Source organism: Eleutherodactylus coqui, chromosome 7 (genome assembly GCF_035609145.1).
Source record: "Eleutherodactylus coqui strain aEleCoq1 chromosome 7, aEleCoq1.hap1, whole genome shotgun sequence".
NCBI classification, from domain to species: domain Eukaryota; kingdom Metazoa; phylum Chordata; class Amphibia; order Anura; family Eleutherodactylidae; genus Eleutherodactylus; species Eleutherodactylus coqui.
Genome location: NC_089843.1, coordinates 166,980,733 through 167,002,284, shown reverse-complemented (window position 1 = coordinate 167,002,284; position 21,552 = coordinate 166,980,733). Strand labels below are relative to the sequence as shown.

The window sequence follows — 21,552 nt, the reverse complement described above, 5'->3', positions numbered from 1 at the left end:
TGAACTTGAGATGCAGCCCAACACGTAGCCCCTCGCCTGCCCTATCCGTCACTGTGTCATTCCCATCACTTTCCTGAATTGCCCAGATTTTCACACATGAAAACCTTAGCGAGCATCGGCGAAATACAAAAATGTTCTGGTCGCCCATTGACTTCAATGGGGTTCGTTGTTCGAAACGAACCCTCGAGCATCACGGGAAGTTCGTTCCGAATAACGAACACCCGAACATTTTGGTGTTCGCTCATCTCTAATGAACACTCATTTCATAACCATCTGCACAAATTTTAGAAACAAAAAACTACTTATATTATTGCTATTTAGATGATACTGTAGCACAGTGATGGCGAACCTTTTAGTGACCAAGTACCCAAACTGCAACCCAAAACCCACTTATTTATCGCAAAGTACCAACACGTCAGGGGGCGGGGCTTATCATGACATATGATTTTACCCCCCGTCGTTCTAAAAATGGACAGGGCCGCTTCAAAATAGACAGGGTGCAGCTTTTGACTGCTTTTTGGATGCGAAAATACTGCAGAATGTTTTCATCGAAAATTTCTGTGAAAAGTTCTGCAGCATTTCCGCATGCAAAAAGCAGTCAAAATCTGCACGCTGTATATTTTGAAACAGCCCTGCCCATTTCCGTCACATGTAAACATACCCTAGCATAGTAGTGACACCCCACAGCAGCCCCCAGCATAGTAGTGACACCTCACAACGGCCCCCAGCATAATAGTGACCCACTACAGCAGCCCCCAGTGTAATAGTGACACCCCACAGCAGCCCCCAGCGTAATAGTGACAACCCACACCGGCCCCACAGTCTGTGCTGCAGCTGCTCCGTGTCCTGCCCTCCAGCTGCTCCCTCTGGCCTTCGCTGGTAGTGGCTGTGCTCATGCCGCCGGCACTCCATGTCCTGCTGCCAGCGCCGCTCCCTATCAGAAGCTGGGGGCGTTACAACATGTCAAACTACTGTATTATGTCGCCACCCCTAATTTCAGGTGGCGACCTAATACAAGAATACCAGGGAGCCGTGGCCCCTAACTGTATTCACAAATGGTGAGCGGCCGATGTCAACACGTGCCAGCAGGTAGAGCTCTGCGTGCCGCCTCTGGCACGCGTGCCAAAGGTTCACCACCACTGCTGTAGGAGGTCTTATGGTTTAAACAAACCTTAATAAATTAAACAGAACCCACAGATCCCCAGTAACAAAAAACCTAGTTATGGTGCTGTCAGAGGACGTGAGAGGAAGCTGGGTGAGGTATGTTTCATACCCTTTAAATGCTGCAGCCATTGCTGACGGTGGCATTCAAATGGCTTGACCCCTCCCTTTGCTCAATCTGTCTGCTTAAACAGTCCACCGCACGGAAGTTCCGCAGTTTAAGCCACCCATAGTGAAGCATGAGCATTCGCACCTCAATTAACACATGTGGATTTGTTTTCAAGATTCTGCATGTGGAAAACAAAACACAGCATGCTCCATTTCACTGTGGTTCCCGCTCGAACGGCGTCCATTGAAGTCAAAAGAAGCTGTCTGATCTGTGGCCTGTCCACTGAAGAGTAGGTAGCCGACAGCATGGAGCTGTCATTCTGGGCTCCTGCCAGTCCCCCCGGCAATGTGATCGCAATAAAGTGGGGGGGGAAAGTAAATAAAGTTAGATATTCAGCTGCCCTGATGGATCCAATCCATCAGGGCAGCTGAAAGTACTCACCCGCCGTCCCCGAAGTCTGCCACGGTGAAAGGGTCCTCCGGGACCTGGCACCGCTCTATTGCGCATGCGCGCCAGATGTATGACGTCACGCGCATGCGCAGAAGGCCGGGAGCCCCGGCAAATTCAAAATCTCCTGGCTCCCGGCTCCTGAAGGCAGCGGGGAACCAGGAGATGTCACCGGGGACCACTCACCGTGGTCCCCGGGCCCGAGATCACCGCTATCGCAAAAAAGTTGAAAAACGTAAAAAGAAAGTGGCAGTGTCACCTCCCCTCATGGATCCGATCCATGAGGGGAGGAAATAATACTCACCTCGGGTCCTCCGCGATGTCCTGGTCTTCCGGGACCCGAAGTCCCCCTCTGCGCATGCGTGCCCAATGTCAATCATCGAGCACAGAGGAGCTCGAGTCCCGGGAAATTCTAAATCCCTCTGCTCCTGGCTACCATGTGTAGCCAGGAGCAGAGGGATGTCACTAGAGAGATGATCACGGTCATCCAATGGGTAACCGTGATCATTTAAAGTAAAAAAAAAAAAGTTTAAAAAGTTTAAAAAAAAGTTAAAAAAGCTTACGTTTCATCTCCCCTCACGGATCATATCCATGAGTGAGGATGAAATGATGTACCTAAGGCTCCCAGATTTATCAGTGCACCTTACCCCCGCTTCTGCGCACACGCCCGTCGCCAAAATGGCGGACGCATGCGCAAAAGCCGTGGATTGCCAGAGTAATTTAAAATCTCCCTGCTCCTGGCTACAAAACTTAGCCGAGAGCATGGAGATTTCACAGGAGGCCGCAGTGAGCGGTTCTTGATCACGTGTTCGCCCTTATCCAATGCGATCGGTGAGAGGAGATGAAACTTTTAACCGGAGGCCTCTGTATATGCAACCAAATGCGATCTTCCTCCATGAACTTTCCCGGATTCTGCACATGCGACTGTTGGCAAAACACCGGACACATGCACAGGAGGCGGGGAGCCCAGAAAATTTTAAATCTCCTTGCTCCCAGCGACCAATGGCCAGTGGCCTTGTTGAGCGGTCCCCGGTCACGTGTTAAAAAGGTAGCGATCTACCTTAGGCTTGTCTCATTACGGATTCCGCATGTGTCTGATCTGCGGTAATACGCAGATCAATCGCATTGGATTACACAATTTCACTCACATTAGCGAGTCAGAATTGCGTAATCCACTCGCAGAAAAGAGAACGCAGCAGGTTTTAACGTGTCAATTTTTATTCCGTACAAGTGAGCAATGAGGCCTGGAATTTATTCAGTTGTGCCCTGCAATCCAACGGATGTTCCCTCCATTATAGGCCTTGCCATGTGTCCTATAAGTAGATTAGGGCCACAATGAGTCTGTTTCTGAACATGGGACAAATGGGGGTATCCATTTTGTGGTGAACGTCTTCATTCCTATGTACACTGTACAAAAAAGACTGGTTTTAAATTGACAAAATTGCCAAAAAAATGAAAAACGTAATTTTTTCCATCTGCTTTGCTTAGATTCATTCAAATACTGTGGGGTCAAAATATGCAGTACACCCCTAGATGAATTTGTTAAGGGGTCTAGTTTTCAAAATTGGGTCATTTGTGGGGTTCTCTATCATTTTGGTCGCTCAATGGCTCTACAAGTGGGCAATGGGGCCTGGAATTTATTCCGTTGTACCCTGAAATCCAACGGGTGCTCCTTCCATTATAGGCCTAGCCATGTGTCCTTTAAGTAAATTGGGGCCACAAGGGGTATGGCTCTGAACACGGGACAAATAGGGGTATCCATTTTGGGGTGAAAGTCTTCATTCATTTCTGTGCTGTACAAAAAAAACAGTTTTTAAATTGATACAAATGCCAAAAAAATTGAAAATTTTAATTTTTTTCCTTCTACTTTGCTTAGATTTATTCAAAAATTGTAGGGTAAAAATACACAATACACCCCAAGATGAATTCGTTAAGGGGTCTAGTTTTCAAAATGGAATCATTTGTTGAGGTTCTCTGTCGTTTTGGCCGCTCAAGAACTCTACAAGTGTGCTATGGGGCCTAAATCACCTTCATGCTAAATTTCTGTTCTGAAAACCACCGACTACTCCTTTCATTTTGGGCCCTGTTGTGCATCCAGACATAAGATTAGGGCCACAATGGGTATATTTCTGAACACGGGAGAAACAGGGATATCCATTTTGGGGTGCAATTCTTCATTCATATGTGTGCTGTACAAAAAAAAGCTGTTTTTAGAATGACAGAATTGCCAAAAAAACAAAAATCACAATTTTTTCCTTTTGCTTTGCTAGAATGAGAGATGAGCGAACGTACTCGTCCGAGCTTGATACTCGTTCGAGTATTAGCGTGTTCGAGATGCTCGTTACTAGAGGCGAGCACCACGCGATGTTCGAGTTACTTTCACTTTCATCTCTGAGACGTTAGCGCGCTTTTCTGGCCAATAGAAAGACAGGGTATGCATTACAACTTCCCCCTGAGACGTTCAAGCCCTATACCACCCCCCTGCAGTGAGTGGCTGGCGAGATCAGGTGTCACCCGAGTATATAAATCGGCCCCTCCCGCGGCTCGCCACAGATGCATTCTGACAGAGATCAGGGAAAGTGCTGCTGATGCCGGAGCTGCTATAGAGAGAGTGTTAGGATTGATTTTAGGCTTCAAGAACCCCAACGGTCCTTCTTAGGGCCACATCTGACCGTGTGCAGTACTGTTGAGGCTGCTTTTTGCAGTGTTGCACATTTTCTTTTTGTATATCGGCCGTGCAGAGCATTGCGTCCAGAGCATTGCGTCCTGCAGTAAGTTTACATAGTCCAGGGCCAGTAGTGGTGGTGAGGCAGGGACAGTGAAAGACATATCCAGTCTATATAGGCAGTGGGCTTTTCCAAAAAAATTTGGGAAAAAAAATCTATTTGGGCTGCCTGTGACCGTCCTGACTGTACTGCGTCTCTGCTGGGGGTAGTTGTCCTAATTCATACGCAGCCAGCTAAGTGTTACAGCAGGCTTGCGCAAAATTCTTTCCTGGCTCTGCGTTGCCTCTTACATCACCGCTGTCATCCTGTCCAGAGTGAAACAGTCTGCAGTAATTTTACATAGTCCAGGGCCAGTAGTGGTGGTGAGGCAGGGACAGTGAAAGACATATCCAGTCTATATAGGCAGTGGGCTTTTCCAAAAAAATTTGGGAAAAAAAATCTATTTGGGCTGCCTGTGACCGTCCTGACTGTACTGCGTCTCTGCTGGGGGTAGTTTTCCTAGTTCATACGCAGCCAGCTAAGTGTTACAGCAGGCTTGCGCAAAATTCTTTCCTGGCTCTGCGTTGCCTCTTACATCACCGCTGTCATCCTGTCCAGAGTGAAACAGTCTGCAGTAATTTTACATAGTCCAGGGCCAGTAGTGGTGATGAGGCAGGGACAGTGAAAGACATATCCAGTCTATATAGGCAGTGGGCTTTTCCAAAAAAATTTGGGAAAAAAAATCTATTTGGGCTGCCTGTGACCGTCCTGACTGTACTGCGTCTCTGCTGGGGGTAGTTGTCCTAATTCATACGCAGCCAGCTAAGTGTTACAGCAGACTTGCGCAAAATTCTTTCCTGCTTCTGCTGTGCATTCCGTAAGCGAAGTCAGCCTCCAACCACAGGCCAATAAGCGGCACATTTAATTACAGCGTTCTGTTTCTGCACTACTGGTAATACAGCATGCTGAGGGGTAGGGGTAGGCCTAGAGGACGTGGACGCGGGCGAGGACGCGGAGGCCCAAGTCAGGGTGTGGGCACAGGCCGAGCTCCTGATCCAGGTGTATCGCAGCCGACTGCTGTGGAATTAGGAGAGAGGCACGTTTCTGGCGTCCCCACATTCATCTCACAATTAATGGGTCCACGCGGTAGACCTTTATTAGAAAATGAGCAGTGTGAGCAGGTCCTGTCGTGGATGGCAGAAAGTGCATCCAGCAATCTATCGACCACCCAGAATTCTGCGCCGTCCACTGCTGCAACTCTGAATCCTCTGGCTGCTGCTCCTCCTCCCAGCATCCTCACTCCATTACAATGACACATTCTGAGGAGCAGGCAGACTCCCAGGAACTGTTCTCGGGCCCCTGCCCAGAATGGGCAGCAATGGTTCCGAATCCTCTCCCACTGGAGGAGTTTGTAGTGACCGATGCCCAACCGTTGGAAAGTTCCCGGGGTCCGGGGGATGAGGCTGGGGACTTCCGGCAACTGTCTCAAGAGCTTTCAGTGGGTGAGGAAGACGATGACGATGAGACACAGTTGTCTATCACTCAGGTAGTAGTAATTGGAGTAAGTCCGAGGGAGGAGCGCACAGAGGATTCGGAGGAAGAGCAGCAGGACGATGAGGTGACTGACCCCACCTGGTTTGCTACGCCTACTGAGGACAGGTCTTCAGAGGGGGAGGCAAGTGCAGCAGCAGGGCAGGTTGGAAGAGGCAGTGCAGTGGCCAGGGGTAGAGGCAGGGCCAGACCGAATAATCCACCAACTGTTTCCCAAAGCGCCCCCTCGCGCCATGCCACCCTGCAGAGGCCGAGGTGCTCAAAGGTCTGGCAGTTTTTCACTGAGAGTGCAGACCACCGACGAACAGTGGTGTGCAACCTTTGTCGCACCAAGATCAGCCGGGGAGCCACCACCACCAGCATGCGCAGACATATGATGGCCAAGCACCCCACAAGGTGGGATAAAGGCCGTTCACCGCCTCCGGTTTGCACCGCTGCCTCTCCCCCTGTGCCCCAACCTGCCACTGAGATCCAACCCCCCTCTCAGGACACAGGCACTACCGTCTCCTGGCCTGCACCCACACCCTCACCTCCGCTGTCCTCGGCCCCAGCCACCAATGTCTCTCAGCGCATCGTCCAGCCGTCGCTAGCGCAAGTGTTGGAGAGCAAGCGCAAGTACGCCGCCACGCACCCGCACGCTCAAGCGTTAAACGTGCACATAGCCAAATTTATCAGCCTGGAGATGCTGCCGTATAGGGTTGTGGAAACGGAGGCTTTCAAAGATATGATGGCGGCGGCCCCGCGCTACTCAGTTCCCAGTCGCCACTACTTTTCCCGATGTGCCGTCCCAGCCCTGCACGACCACGTCTCCTGCAACATTGTACGCGCCCTCACCAACGCGGTTACTGCCAAGGTCCACTTAACAACGGACACGTGGACAAGCACAGGCGGGCAGGGCCACTATATCTCCCTGACGGCACATAGGGTGAATTTAGTGGAGGCTGGGACAGAGTCAGAGCCTGGGACCGCTCACGTCCTACCCACCCCCAGAATTGCGGGTCCCAGCTCGGTGGTGGTATCTGCGGCGGTGTATGCTTCATCCACTAAACCACCCTCCTCCTCCTACGCAACCTCTGTCTCGCAATCAAGATGTGTCAGCAGCAGCACGTCGCCAGCAGTCGGTGTTGCGCGGCACGGCAGCACAGCGGTGGGCAAGCGTCAGCAGGCCGTGCTGAAACTACTCAGCTTAGGAGAGAAGAGGCACACGGCCCACGAACTGCTGCAGGGTCTGACAGAGCAGACCGACCACTGGCTTGCGCCGCTGAGCCTCCAACCGGGCATGGTCGTGTGTGACAACGGCCGTAACCTGGTGGCGGCTCTGCAGCTCGGCAGCCTCACGCACGTGCCATGCCTGGCCCACGTCTTTAATTTGGTGGTTCAGCGCTTTCTGAAAAGCTACCCACGCTTGTCAGACCTGCTCGGAAAGGTGCGCCGGCTCTGCGCACATTTCCGCAAGTCCCACACGGACACTGCCACCCTGCACACCCTGCAACATCGGTTTCATCTGCCAGTGCACCGACTGCTGTGCAACGTGCCCACACGGTGGAACTCTACGCTCCACATGTTGGCCAGGCTCTATGAGCAGCGTAAAGCTATAGTGGAATACCAACTCCAACATGGGCGGCGCAGTGGGAGTCAGCCTCCTCAATTCTTTACAGAAGAGTGGGCCTGGTTGGCAGACATCTGCCAGGTCCTTGAAAACTTTGAGGAGTCTACCCAGATGGTGAGCGGCGATGCTGCAATCATTAGCGTCACCATTCCTCTGCTATGCCTCTTGAGAAGTTCCCTGCAAAGCATAAAGGCAGACACTTTGCGCTCAGAAACAGAGGCGGGGGAAGACAGTATGTCGCTGGATAGTCAGAGCACCCTCCTGTCTATATCTCAATGCGTTGAGGAGGAGGAGCATGAGGAGGATGAGGAGGAGGGGGAAGAGACAGCTTGGCCCACTGCTGAGGGTACCCATGCTGCTTGCCTGTCATCCTTTCAGCGTGTATGGCCTGAGGAGGAGGATCCTGAAAGTGATCTTCCTAGTGAGGACAGCCATGTGTTGCGTACAGGTACCCTGGCACACATGGCTGACTTCATGTTAGGATGCCTTTCTCGTGACCCTCGCGTTACATGCATTCTGGCCACTACGGATTACTGGGTGTACACACTGCTCGACCCACGGTATAAGGAGAACCTTTCCACTCTCATACCCGAAGAGGAAAGGGGTTCGAGAGTGATGCTATACCACAGGACCCTGGCGGACAAACTGATGGTAAAATTCCCATCCGACAGCGCTAGTGGCCGAAGGCGCAGTTCCGAGGGCCAGGTAGCAGGGGAGGCGCGGAGATCAGGCAGCATGTACAGCACAGGCAGGGGAACACTCTCTAAGGCCTTTGACAGCTTTCTGGCTCCCCAGCAAGACTGTGTCACCGCTCCCCAGTCAAGGCTGAGTCGGCGGGAGCACTGTAAAAGGATGGTGAGGGAGTACGTAGCCGATCGCACGACCGTCCTCCGTGACGCCTCTGCCCCCTACAACTACTTGGTGTCGAAGCTGGACACGTGGCCTGAACTCGCGTTTGGCGTTCAATTCTCATTTTCATGTGCACTATAGGAAAAAAATATGTCTTTAAAATGACATATTTGCAAAAATATAAAATTTTATTTTTTCTCCTCTAAATTAAAATAATTCCTGAAAAAAAAACTGTGGGGTCAAAATACTCCTGACCCCCCTCAGTGAATACATTAAGGGGTGTAGTTTTTAAAATGGGGTCATTTGGGGGGGGTATTTATTATTCTGACACTGATGAGCCGTTGCAAACTTGGCTTGCTGTAAGAAAACAAAGTAACATAGTAACATAGTAACATAGTATGTAAGGCCGAATGAAGACATTGTCCATCTAGTCCAGCCTGTCTATCCTACTGTGTTGATCCAGAGGAAGGCAAAAAACCCCAAGGCCAGAAGTGTTCCTCAAAATGCTGAAAAGTAATGTTAAATTTGTACGTCCTATAAATGGTTTAAACAAACACAGGTTTTTCAAATGTGCATTCAGAATAAAGTAAACAGAGGGAAATATATATCCTAACAAAAATTTGTAAAGTATGTTTGCACATATTTGAGATATTATAGTTGAAAATGTGAAAAAATTACAATTTTTTTCAAAATTTTTCCAATATTGGTACTTTTAATAAATATACACAAATTATATCGGTCTATTTTTGCAACATCAATGAAGTACAACATGTGACAAAAAAGCAATGTCAGAATTACTTGGATATGTAAAGCCTTTACGGAGTTATGCTATATTGAACGACACATGTCAGATTTACAAAATTTGGCTCCGTCACTAAGGCGCAAACAGGCTTCATCACTAAGGGGTTAAATGAGAATGCTCTTAAAGCTTGGGAGCATTGTATATGAGGAAGGGATGTAATGCTGAAAATCATTGTTCCATTAGAAAGAGATATTTCAGATTAACCCCTGATGAATATATGAATAAAGGAAACGCGTTGGGATAAATAACAGCCTAAATCATAGGCAAGGTGTTTAAGCACAGGCATGAATAGCTCGATCCTGAGACCTGGGAAGCTATTAGCTTTAATCTGTGTATGTAGACATATGAAACTGGTAGCACTTCAGTCTGACAAGTCAGTATATGATTACTGCAGTATTCCCATACTATGGAGTAGGTGCCTCGTTCACCCTAATATGAACTCAGTGTGTGATCGAGCTGCTGCTCCGTTGCAGTGGGCAATATTCATGGCACATGATATAAGTGTTTATTATTTTAATGAAATTGATAAAGTTTATGTTTTAGTTGTATGTTAGGCCGGGCTCACGCAATTGTAAATTTACCGCGTATTACATTGTCTTATGCTGTTTCACTCACATTTGCATGTATGCACTGCGTAATACGCAAGCACAAAACAGAACGCAGTATGTTCTATTTTGCTGCGTATTACACTCAAGAGAGCCCATTGTTCTCTTTGGAAGCGTAATTAACGCTTCGCAGACGCAATTACATTGTGTATGGTTGGAGTGTATATGCGCAGTTGTGAAGCGGTGTGGGAGAGTAAAAAAAAAAACAGGAAGCCTGCGCATGACAGCGTGTGTGTTAATATTGTGACAATATCACTGCCATATGCGCAATAGGCCAGCTTACAGCCGGCTCCACAGCGGTAAAACCCTGCGTAACTTAAGCAGGGTTTTACACATACGGTCTTGTGAGCCCGGCTTTAGTCAGCGGTTGAGCCATAGTTTAAATATAGGGGACCTACTAATTATATCTGTTTTTTTTTAACTCAGGCAACATAGCGGACACCATAGTCAGGTATAAACAATAGAAAAAAAAGTTAACACTAATTAGAAAAATGGAAACTGTTTCACTAGCTGGTTTTAATTAGTACAAAAATGAGATGACAAGATTCGAGTGTTGGCGAGGGTGAGCGGTGGGTTGCGGGGGTGAGCAGGGGGAAGTGAGGGGAAGAGAGATCTCCCCCCTGTTCATGTCCCGCCGCCCCCTACCTCCGCCGGCACCTGAATCTTTTCTGATGAGCAGGCAGGTACTCGAAAAGGACGATACTCGCTCGAGTATGTGCCCTTAACGAGTATGCTCGCTCATCTCTAGTAGCCTATGTTTGTGCTACATGATGATCAGCTCAGGCTGGTCTGCTTCCCTTTTATTGCTTGGCTGACAATGCAGAACAGAGAACTTGAATGTGTACTTACATACATCTTACTTTTAGCAAGCAAGTTGGGGGGGTTATGTCTTACTATGGGGCTTGCAGTTTGCTAGTTGAAGCTCTGATTCATATATATGAAGAAGGAAAAGTAAAGACAGACATCAACCACGATACCAATGTTATGGACTGGGAAGTTCTTAATTTGTAAGTCAAATGAATGTTATTGTAGTATATACAGCTTGTATAGATATTATTCATGTACTCTATATTTGGTCTCCTGTCTCTCGAGCCATCCTTTTTGCATCATCATTTTCTATTTTCCTATTGTTTTTTTTTTTAGATTTCAGAATTTCAAATTGCAATTGAATGCAAAAAATGAATACACAACGGAGTTTGTTTTAATTTTTAGAATTCTAAATATGATGAGATGAGCAGAACAGAAAAATAAAAAAATGTCCTAAAAGAAATACATTAGAATTTTTTGTACCAAATATAAACATTTCAAATGTGTTTTGTTCCATGGATTTTTTTTTTAAACACGGCATACTTTAGGTATGGCATTTTTATGGTGTAAATAATAAATGTAAGTATAGAAAAAAGCTATTGAAAAAAGTTTGCAACAAACATGTGAAATTCGTGGTGTTTTTTCGAAGCCCAAATACAATGATATGAAAAAAATATATATAAATACACATCAATTCCCTTTACTATACATATAGATGGAGAGTCACAAATGCTCTGCTGGGGGTAAATGTTTGACTTATTATACTTTTAAGTGCCAATAACATAAAAACAAGGATTATTCAAAGTGCCATCAGATCTGTATCACAAATATTTTGCTTGTCCTTCGGTCATATTATGCAGAGTATATACAACTATTTAGTTATGTTTTTGAAGAGATTCTTTTACATTGGCCATATGTTAAGTAACTTGGGTTCAGGCACACACCACTTAGCAAGTTCAAAAATATTAGTGGCTTCCTAATGCTATCCATATAATGCAGCAACATCATTAGATTCAGCTTAGGCATACATATATATGATATCACAATTTACCTGTGAGCAGCATTAAGACAGATAGAAAGAGAGTCTCAGCTCCGATGGATTTCATGGTTCTCTATGACATCCCCCTCACTTTGTCCCATAATCTTTTCTTTTTACTAACTAGGCAGGGTTAAATTATCATGTGGAAAAGGTGTGTGCCGGCACGGCCTCTTTCTGCTTATTTTAGGACTGATAGAGAACTGGAGGAAATGCACTAATCTCCCGCTGGGAGTTCAGGACATGGGGGATGTATTGTTTAAATTCTTCACAGGAAGTTCTTTTCATCTGGTGTTAAATGTGTTGTTCTTAAATATAATTTTTTTTTAACTGTGTGAGCACAAATAGTGCAAGTATCCCAGGAATTCCTAAAAATGTAAATTATATAATTCAGAGAATATAAGTTTTAAATGAAATCAAATGTTATTTATAATAATATTAATAAATATTAAATATTTGCTCTAAAAGTAATGAGACAAAAACATCTGGGTAGCAAATGACAGAGACAAGAATATGTCATGACGATCTGGGCCGAATGAATACAAGAAGAAAAAAGAACGTTAACAATACTAGAAGACTTCACTTGTGAGTTACTGAATACAATTGTGTATTCAACCTCTAACTGCATCACATTATTAATAGTTTCAGTCATAGGATCTGCAGCAAGATGAAGGGATTAACATTCTTGCTTTTATATCAATACTAGAGATGAGCGAGCACCAAAATGCTCGGGTGCTCGTTACTCGGGACGAAAATTTCGCGATGCTCGAGGGTTCCTTTCGAATAAGGAACCCCATTGAAGTCAATGGGCGACCCGAGCATTTTTGTATATTGCCGATGCTCGCTAAGGTTTCCATTTGTGAAAATCTGGGCAATTCAAGAAAGTGATGGGAACGACACAGAAACGGATAGGGCAGGCGAGGGGCTACATGTTGGGCTGCATCTCAAGTTCCCAGGTCCCACTATTAAGCCACAATAGCGGCAAGAGTGGGCCCCCCCCTCCCAACAATTTTTACTTCTGAAAAGCCCTCATTAGCAATGCATACCTTAGCTAAGCACCACACTACCTCCAACAAAGCACAATCACTGCCTGCATGACACTCCGCTGCCACTTCTCCTGGGTTACATGCTGCCCAACACACCAAAGTGTCCCTGTGAAGCCTTCAGCTTCCCTCATGCCACACCACCCTCATGTCTATTTATAAGTGCGTCTGCCATGAGGAGGAACCGCAGGCACACACTGCAGAGGGTTGGCACAGCTAGGCAGCGACCCTCTTTAAAAGGGGCGGGGCGATAGCCCACAATGCTGTACAGAAGCAATGCGAAATCCAATCCTGTGCCACCTCCATCAGGAGCTGCACACGTGGGCATAGCAATGGGGAACCTATGTGCCACACACTATTCATTCTGTCAAGGTGTCTGCATGCCCCAGTCAGACCGCGTTTTTTTATAAATAGTCACAGGCAGGTACAACTCCGCAATGGGAATTCCGTGTGCACCCACAGCATGGGTGGCTCCCTGGAACCCACCGGCGGTACATAAATATATCCCATTGCATTGCCCATCACAGCTGAGGTAATGTCATGTTTAATGCAGGTGGGCTTCGGCTTCAGAGCGGTCGGTCTGCTCTGTCAGACCCTGCAGCAGTTCGTGGGCCGTGTGCCTCTTCTCTCCTAAGCTGAGTAGTTTCAGCACGGCCTGCTGACGCTTGCCCACCGCTGTGCTGCCGTGCCGCACGACACCGACTGCTGGCGACGTGCTGCTGCTGACACATCTTGATTGCGAGACAGAGGTTGCGTAGGAGGAGGAGGAGGAGGAGGAGGGTGGTTTAGTGGAGGAAGCATACACCGCCGCAGATACCACCACCGAGCTGGGGCCTGCAATTCTGGGGGTGGGTAGGACGTGAGTAGTCCCATGCTCTGACTCTGTCCCAGCCTCCACTAAATTCACCCAATGTGCCGTGAGGGAGATATAGTGGCCCTGCCCGCCTGTGCTTGTCCACGTGTCCGTTGTTAAGTCGACCTTGGCAGTAACCGCGTTGGTGAGGGCGCGTACAATGTTGTGGGAGACGTGGTCGTGCATGGCTGGGACGGCACATCGGGAAAAGTAGTGGCGACTGGGAACTGAGTAGCGCGGGGCCGCCGCCGCCATCATACCTTTGAAAGCCTCCATTTCCACAACCCTATACGGCAGCATCTCCAGGCTGATAAATTTGGCTATGTGAACGTTTAACGCTTGAGCGTGCGGGTGCGTGGCGGCGTTCTTGCGCTTGCGCTCCAACACTTGCGCTAGTGACGGCTGGACGGTGCGCTGAGAGACATTGGTGGATGGGGCCGAGGACAGCGGAGGTGAGGCTGTGGGTGCAGGCCAGGAGACGGTAGTGCCTGTGTCCTGAGAGGGGGGTTGGATCTCAGTGGCAGGTTGGGGCACAGGGGGAGAGGCAGCGGTGCAAACCGGAGGCGATGAATGGCCTTCGTCCCACCTTGTGGGGTGCTTGGCCATCATATGTCTGCGCATGCTGGTGGTGGTGAGGCTGGTGGTGGTGGCTCCCCGGCTGATCTTGACGCGACAAAGGTTGCACACCACTGTTCGTCGGTCGTCTGCACTCTCAGTGAAAAACTGCCAGACCTTTGAGCACCTTGGCCTCTGCAGGATGGCATGGCGCGAGGGGGCGCTTTGGGAAACAGTTGGTGGATTATTCGGTCTGGCCCTGCCTCTACCCCTGGCCACCGCACTGCCTCTTCCAACCTGCCCTGCTGCTGCACTTGCCTCCCCCTCTGAAGACTTGTCCTCAGTAGGCGTAGCAAACCAGGTGGGGTCAGTCACCTCATCGTCCTGCTGCTCTTCCTCCGAATCCTCTGTGCGCTCCTTCCTCGGACTTACTCCAATTACTACTACCTGAGTGATAGACAACTGTGTCTCATCGTCATTGTCCTCCTCACCCACTGAAAGCTCTTGAGACAAGAAGTCCCCAGCCTCATCCCCCGGACCCTGGGAACTTTCCAAAGGTTGGGCATCGGTCATGACAAACTCCTCCAACGGGAGAGGATTCGGAACCATTGCTGTCCATTCTGGGCAGGGGCCCGAGAACAGTTCCTGGGAGCCTGCCTGCTCCTCAGAATGTGTCATTGTAATGGAGTGAGGAGGCTGGGAGGAAGGAGGAGCAGCAGCCAGAGGATTCAGAGTTGCAGCAGTGGACGGCGCAGAACTCGGGGTGGTCGATAGATTGCTGGATGCACTTTCTGCCATCCACGACAGGACCTGCTCACACTGCTCATTTTCTAATAAAGGTCTACCGCGTGGACCCATTAATTGTGAGATGAATGTGGGGACGCCAGAAACGTGCTGTGATACACCTGGATCAGGAGCTCGGCCTGTGCCCACACCCTGACTTGGGCCTCCACATCCTCGCCCGCGTCCACGTCCTCTAGGCCTACCCCTACCCCTCAGCATGGTGTATTACCAGTAGTGCAGAAACAGAACGCTGTAATTAAATGTGCCGCTTATTGGCCTGTGGTTGGAGGCTGACTTCGCTTATGGAACGCACAGCAGAGCCAGGAAAGAATTTTGCGGAAGCCTGCTGTAACACTTACCTGGCTGCGTATTATTTAGGACAACTACCCCCAGCACAGACGCAGTACACTGAGGACGGTCACAGGCAGCTCAAATAGAAAGTTTTTTCCCAAATTTTTTGGGAAAAGCCCACTGCCTATATAGACAGTATATCTCTTTCACTGTCCCTGCCTCACCACTACTGGCCCTGGACTATGTAAAATTACTGCAGACTGTTTCCCTCTGGACAGGATGACAGCGGTGATGTAACGGCCAACGCAGAGCCAGGAAAGAATTTTGCGCAAGCCTGCTGTAACACTTAGCTGGCTGCATATTAATTAGGACTACTACCCCCAGCAGAGACGCAGTACACTCAGGACGGTCACAGGCAGCCCAAATAGAATGTTTTTTCCCAAATTTTTTTTGGAAAAGCCCACTGCCTATATAGACAGCATATGTCTTTCACCTTTTTCACTGTCCCTGCCTCAGCACTACTGGCCCTATACTATGAAAAGTTACTGCAGACTGAGGACGCAATGCTCTGCACGGCCGATATACTAAAAAAAAAAAATGTGCAACACTGCAAAAAGCAGCCTCAACAGTACTGCACATGGTCAGATGTGGCCCTAAGAAGGACCATTGGGGTTCTTGAAGCCTAAAATAACACCTAACACTCTCCCTATAGCAACTCCAGCAAGACAGCACTTTCCCTGAACTATGTCAGAATGCATCTGTGGCGAGCCGCGGGAGGGGCCGATTTATATACTCGGGTGACACCTGATCTCACCAGCCACTCACTGCAGGGGGTTGGTATAGGGCTTGAACGTCGCAGGGGGAAGTTGTAATGCCTTCCCTGTCTTTCTATTGGCCAGAAAAGCGCGCTAACGTCTCAGAGATGAAAGTGAAAGTAACTCGAACATCGCGTGGTGCTCGCCTCTAGTAACGAGCATCTCGAACACGCTAATACTCGAACGATTATCAAGCTTGAACGAGTACGTTCGCTCATCTCTAATCAATACCTCCCAGCATATGATACCATTGTTGGGGTCATTTTTATAAATGATCTGGAGGAGGGAATTGATGGGAAACTGATGAAATTTGCTGATGACACAAAGCTAGGAGGGATAGCTAACACTAGGGAAGAGAGACAGAGTATTCAAAAAGATCTAGAAAAGCTTGAACAGTGGGCGGCGACTAACAGAATGGTATTTAGCGAAGAGAAATGCAAAGTCCTACATCTAGGCAAGAAAAATTTAAAAAGCACATACAGAATGTGAGGAATCGGGCTTAGCAGCAGCACATGTGAAAAGGACTTGGGTATACTAATAGATCATAGACTGAACATGATTCTGGGATGTATTAAGAGAAGCATAGAGTCTAGATCACGTAGGTAATTATCCCCCTCTACTCTTACTTAGTCAGACCTCATCTGGAATACTGTGTCCAGTTCTGGGCACCCCACTTTAAAAAAGACACAGACAAACTGGACCAAATTTAGAGAAGAGTTACCAAGATGGTGAATGGTCTGCAAATCATGTCCTATGAAGAACGGTTAAAGGATCTGGGAATGTTTAGCTTACAAATATCTGAAGGCCTGTCACAGTGCAGGGGGGTATCAGCCCTATTCTCATTTGCACAAGGAAAGACTAGAAGCAATGGGATGAAACTGAAAGGGAGCAGACACAGATTAGATATTAGAAAAAACTTTCTGACAGTGAGGGTGATCGATGAGTGGAACAGGTTACCACAGGAGGTGGTGAGTTCTCCTTCAATGGAAATGTTCAAACAAAGGCTTGACAAATATCTGTCCGGGATGATTTAGTAAATCCTGCACTGAGCAGGGGGTTAGACCCGATGACCCTGGAGGTCCCTTCCAACTCTACCATTCTATGATATATACTGGGAGCCCAAAATTCACATGGTACAAACTTATACAGTAGAGGTCAACCTAACTTGGAAAGTGGATTTTTTATTATTAGAATAATACACTGTAAGGAATCTGTTGCTAAAAGTCTCATGGCCACCCCAATTAGTGTTAGCCAAAGTCCCCGTAAGGGTGAAATATATGCATGGCTGGTCTTAGCTATATGTGACCTGTGTGGTTGCACAGAGTACTAGTCACCAGCTGGTGGTGGTGGTTTACAATTGGCTTGAAATTTTTATTCACTTGCAGACTCAGGACTGTATCTCTGTATGAGGACAGCACTCTGACTCTCTCTGTACAGAGTCAGATCCCTCTTCCCCCAATCTCTTGTTCTCACAGCCTGCCAGAGCTGTGGAGGGAGGACTAGTAAGCTAACACTATGGAGAGAGAGAACGCTGTCCTCGCACAGAGATAAAGATCGTTCTACAGGAGAGGGGGGTGTACTGAAGAGGAGACACAGAGGGGAGCACTAATACTATGTGGTGGCCACATAAGGGAGCACTAATACTATGTGGTGGCCACATAGGGGAGCACTAATACTATGTGGTGGCCACATAGGGGAGCACTAATACTATGTGGTGGCCACAGGGGGGAGCACTAATACTATGTGGTGGCCACAGGGGGGAGCACTAATACTATGTGGTGGCCACAGAGGGGAGCACTAGTAACTCATAAATGTTCTTATTTTACTATTGTATTTATATACACACAAATATATCTATATGCTCATGCTGTGTGCTGTCTGTGTATTCCTCGGACAACACGCATCCCCATAAACGCTAATAAGGCTATTCACATAGAATGGTCCATGTAAAAAAGTGAAAAATTGCTACATGTTCTATTCTCATCCGTTTTCACAACAAGAATAGCACTTGCGATGTTTCAAATCTTTATGGGTACAACACGGACATGGACATGTGAATGCAGCCTTAGTTTGAATAGTTGTGCAGTACTTTGCAATAATATCGTAGTAAGGTAAAAACATATTGGCACATCCACTAATATGCTCCCTGCTACGGAGCGTATCAGCGCATGAACTGGCTTTTTGTTTTTCTGGACTATTCAAACTCTGTGCTATTGCGTGCGAGCCTTGGGGGCTCTGTAAGAAAGACCAGAATATCAGGCTTGCTAGAGTAGACTCAAAGAGACACTCACAGAGATAGTTGTGTCCTACAAACAAGATTATTTTGGTCACATTTAGGTGTCCCGGCCTGACTGCAGGTCTCCTGATTCCAACTATGAACATAATATATTCCCACAATGCTCAGTGTACGAGTCAGAAAACCCACGGCCAGGCCAGAACATGTGCCTGCTTTACGGATGCATAAATGGGGCCAAAATACGCTTGTCACTGACCTAAATCTCAGAAAGAAGGGGGCCCAATGATTATGCCACACAGGGCATCATTTACCCTAGGAGTGGCCCTGCATACATGCACCTTGCGGGCCCTGTGCTCTACAATAAGAAAGATCACCAAACATAGCAATTGAATAGCTGTCTTTACTGCTCTCACAACAGCGCCATAAATTCTTAGCGGTTACAAGTCACACAGGGTGGTACAATACACTTGAAGGTTGCGGAACTTAACTTTACATTCAGAGTGGTCTCATACTGGGGCCACAGATTCTGCAAAACTCCACAAGTCTATTGAGAGTTAACTTGTGTCCACAGTAGCTGCTGGATTTTGCCCATCCAACAGGCTGCTGTTGGTCTTTAGGATGCTGCCCCACTTAAGCATCACTTGTAGGGTTGCACCTACCCACCTAATATTGTTACACCCAATGCCTCAGTGGAACTTCATGACCATTAGACCTCTACCCTACATGGACTTCACTCCCAACTACCTGTGGCTGTGAGTTTCCAGATGTGCACGCTGGTGGACACTCTGCACCAAGAGTACACTTACAGACCACTAAGTAGTCAACACAGTCCAAGTACTTCTTAGCCTCTTCAAAGATGCCTCATCTTTAGATCGCCACAGCAGCAAATTTTGGGTGTGAACATACTGTATGAAAGGACTCAGTTTTACGCTATGTTACAAATGCTGCCGATTCTTATTCTATATGTGTCTATATCCAGTAGTTGTGATTTGAATTTCAGCCTGTTGAGGATTTTGCTAGTAAGTACCGATAATATATTTAATTTGTCTCGTGAGAAATTAGAGCCTTTAACAAAATTTGCTGAAAGGTAAGGGTGGACACATCTGTAATTAGCATACATATTAAAATTTCATTAAATCATGGAAGACATTTTGTGCTCAGTACTTTGATTTAAACTTTGAAGTCTTCTGATTGCGTTTAACCATGCCTTAAATATCTCATTTGGCTTTCGGACTGCAGAACATTAGTAAAAAGAAAATAATATTAGCGGATCTTTTTACATTTCACATTTAGCTACTTATCCTTGGATGGAAATGTACTTTCCTAATTAGATTTTTTATTTTCAGAATGAAGTACTGCGCGGCCTGGTACATATACTATAGCAATTGTGATATAGTTTGGGGGGCTAAAATACCTTGATGTAGACAAAAGGTTCTAGGTATAATATTATTAGGCTTCCAATATGTATATGGTCCATTAATCATTATTACTACAAACCAAAATGATTTTTTTTTGCTTATATAGATGTAAAATTCAGTTTCCCTTCTTCTTCTTTATGTCTCACAAATGGAAGCCGCAATGGCGTTTGGTGAATCAAACAAAGCAATTAAAATGGTTGAATGTGAGCTATAAACTCAGTTTATAGAGATAGACCCACTGTGTGCCCTCAATGTACTTTACCTAGTCATCGCAGGATCCACAGTTACAAGCACTCAATTTTGTTCTTACATGGAGCACCTATAGACTAACATCACTTTCTATCTATCATCTTTATTGCATGACTTTGCCACATTAACCCTTTGCAATCCAATTTTGGATTCAGGGTTTCCTAGGAGGCTTTCTCTTTCTCCTATTATACAATGGCGCCATCTGCTGGCTAGAGCCAGTACTGTGGTATGGGATATGCTGGAGAGGCCCCCAACAACAGAATGGCCAGTAATATACAGTAAGAATGCCCTGCCGGACGTCTTCCGACATCGGAGCTGTACAGCCTTCAGTCAGAATGTCTTCAGATGTCAGACAGTGGATTGGAAAGGGTTGAAGGTGCATTTAGACACAAAGATAATCGCCCAAAAGATGGCTTTTGATTGACCATTTTGCATAAACTGCTACTTTGATACTAATGCCTATTAGTACCAATTAGTAGTGTGTGAGACTCTGGGAGCTGTATTCAGAGAACAGACCACTCGCTGTTCTCTGAATAAATTCCCTTTGTTCTGCCTTGGGGCTGACAGCTGAGACAATGTAATCAGTGCTCCCAGGCAGAATACAGCGTGCGGTCAATCTTATCAGCTGTTCTGCCGAACTGAAATCCATCGTTCGGCAGAAAAGTGAAAGATGGGCACATTTACACGCAACGATTGTCGCTCAAAAGATGGCTTTTGAGCGAATTTTGAGTGATAATCATTGTGTCTAAATGGGCCTTAAGACACAATTTTGAAAATCTCTCTACTAGTAACTAATATTGACACATATATATATGTGTGTGTGTGTGTATGTGTATGTATATATATATATATATATATATATATATATATAAATATTCTACAACAATGCACATACTATATATTTATTAACATAGCTATTTCTCAGCTGTTTACTTGTACAGTAATTAATATATCATAGGGCAAATTTAACAAAGACAGTTATCTAAACAGAATTACTAAACAATAGGACATTGTGCCACCCTGTGACTCAGTGGTTACCACTCACATACCAGTACAGCTCAGCATGTGAGAAGCAGAAATACATTTTCTGCATCCTTTTAAGTCAAATGAGGCCACTGCTGTGACTGAAGTAAGGAAAACATATTCAAAGTAGCCTCCTTCTGCTACAATACATGCATGGGGCCATGGTTGGACCTGTGTTCATTCCAGGGACTCTCAATGCAGATGGGTTCCTGAGTCTCCTGCAGACGACGGTTGATGACTTCCTGGATGATCTTTGTTTAAATTCAACCAAGGTCAACATCTGCATTGAGTTTGTATATCTTTGATGTGTTTTCCTAAGATTTCTCTCACACTCATAAAACTTTCTATGAAATTGTCCTTAATATGTGTGTCTGAGATAGAAAAACTAGATTGTGAGCTCCATTGGGGACAGAGAATGATACATAGTGATAAATAATCCCTGTACAGCACTGCAGAATAAGCAATGGGAAATAAATGCATGTTAGTTAAAGGTGTAGCTTCAAATTAACAGACTTTTTCATGATTGTGGTCTTTTATGGGTTTATCATAATGCTTGCTCAAGTCTATTGCAGCCTGTTTTTTCTTCTAGAGGTTTTATTAGTAAG

At 46.6% G+C, this 21,552-nt stretch overlaps 1 protein-coding gene across 1 annotated transcript in view; it reads right to left on the bottom strand.

Annotated features, from left to right (window-relative positions):
• EMCN (endomucin) overlaps positions 1-11,819 on the bottom strand; it is a 141,217-nt gene extending 129,398 nt beyond the window's left edge. Inside the window, exon 1 of the mRNA XM_066573976.1 lies at positions 11,697-11,819. Within this exon, the coding sequence (XP_066430073.1) occupies positions 11,697-11,751 (55 nt within the window). The 5' untranslated portion in view covers positions 11,752-11,819. The remainder of the gene's footprint in view (positions 1-11,696) is intronic.
• Between the last annotated feature and the right edge of the window lie 9,733 nt (positions 11,820-21,552).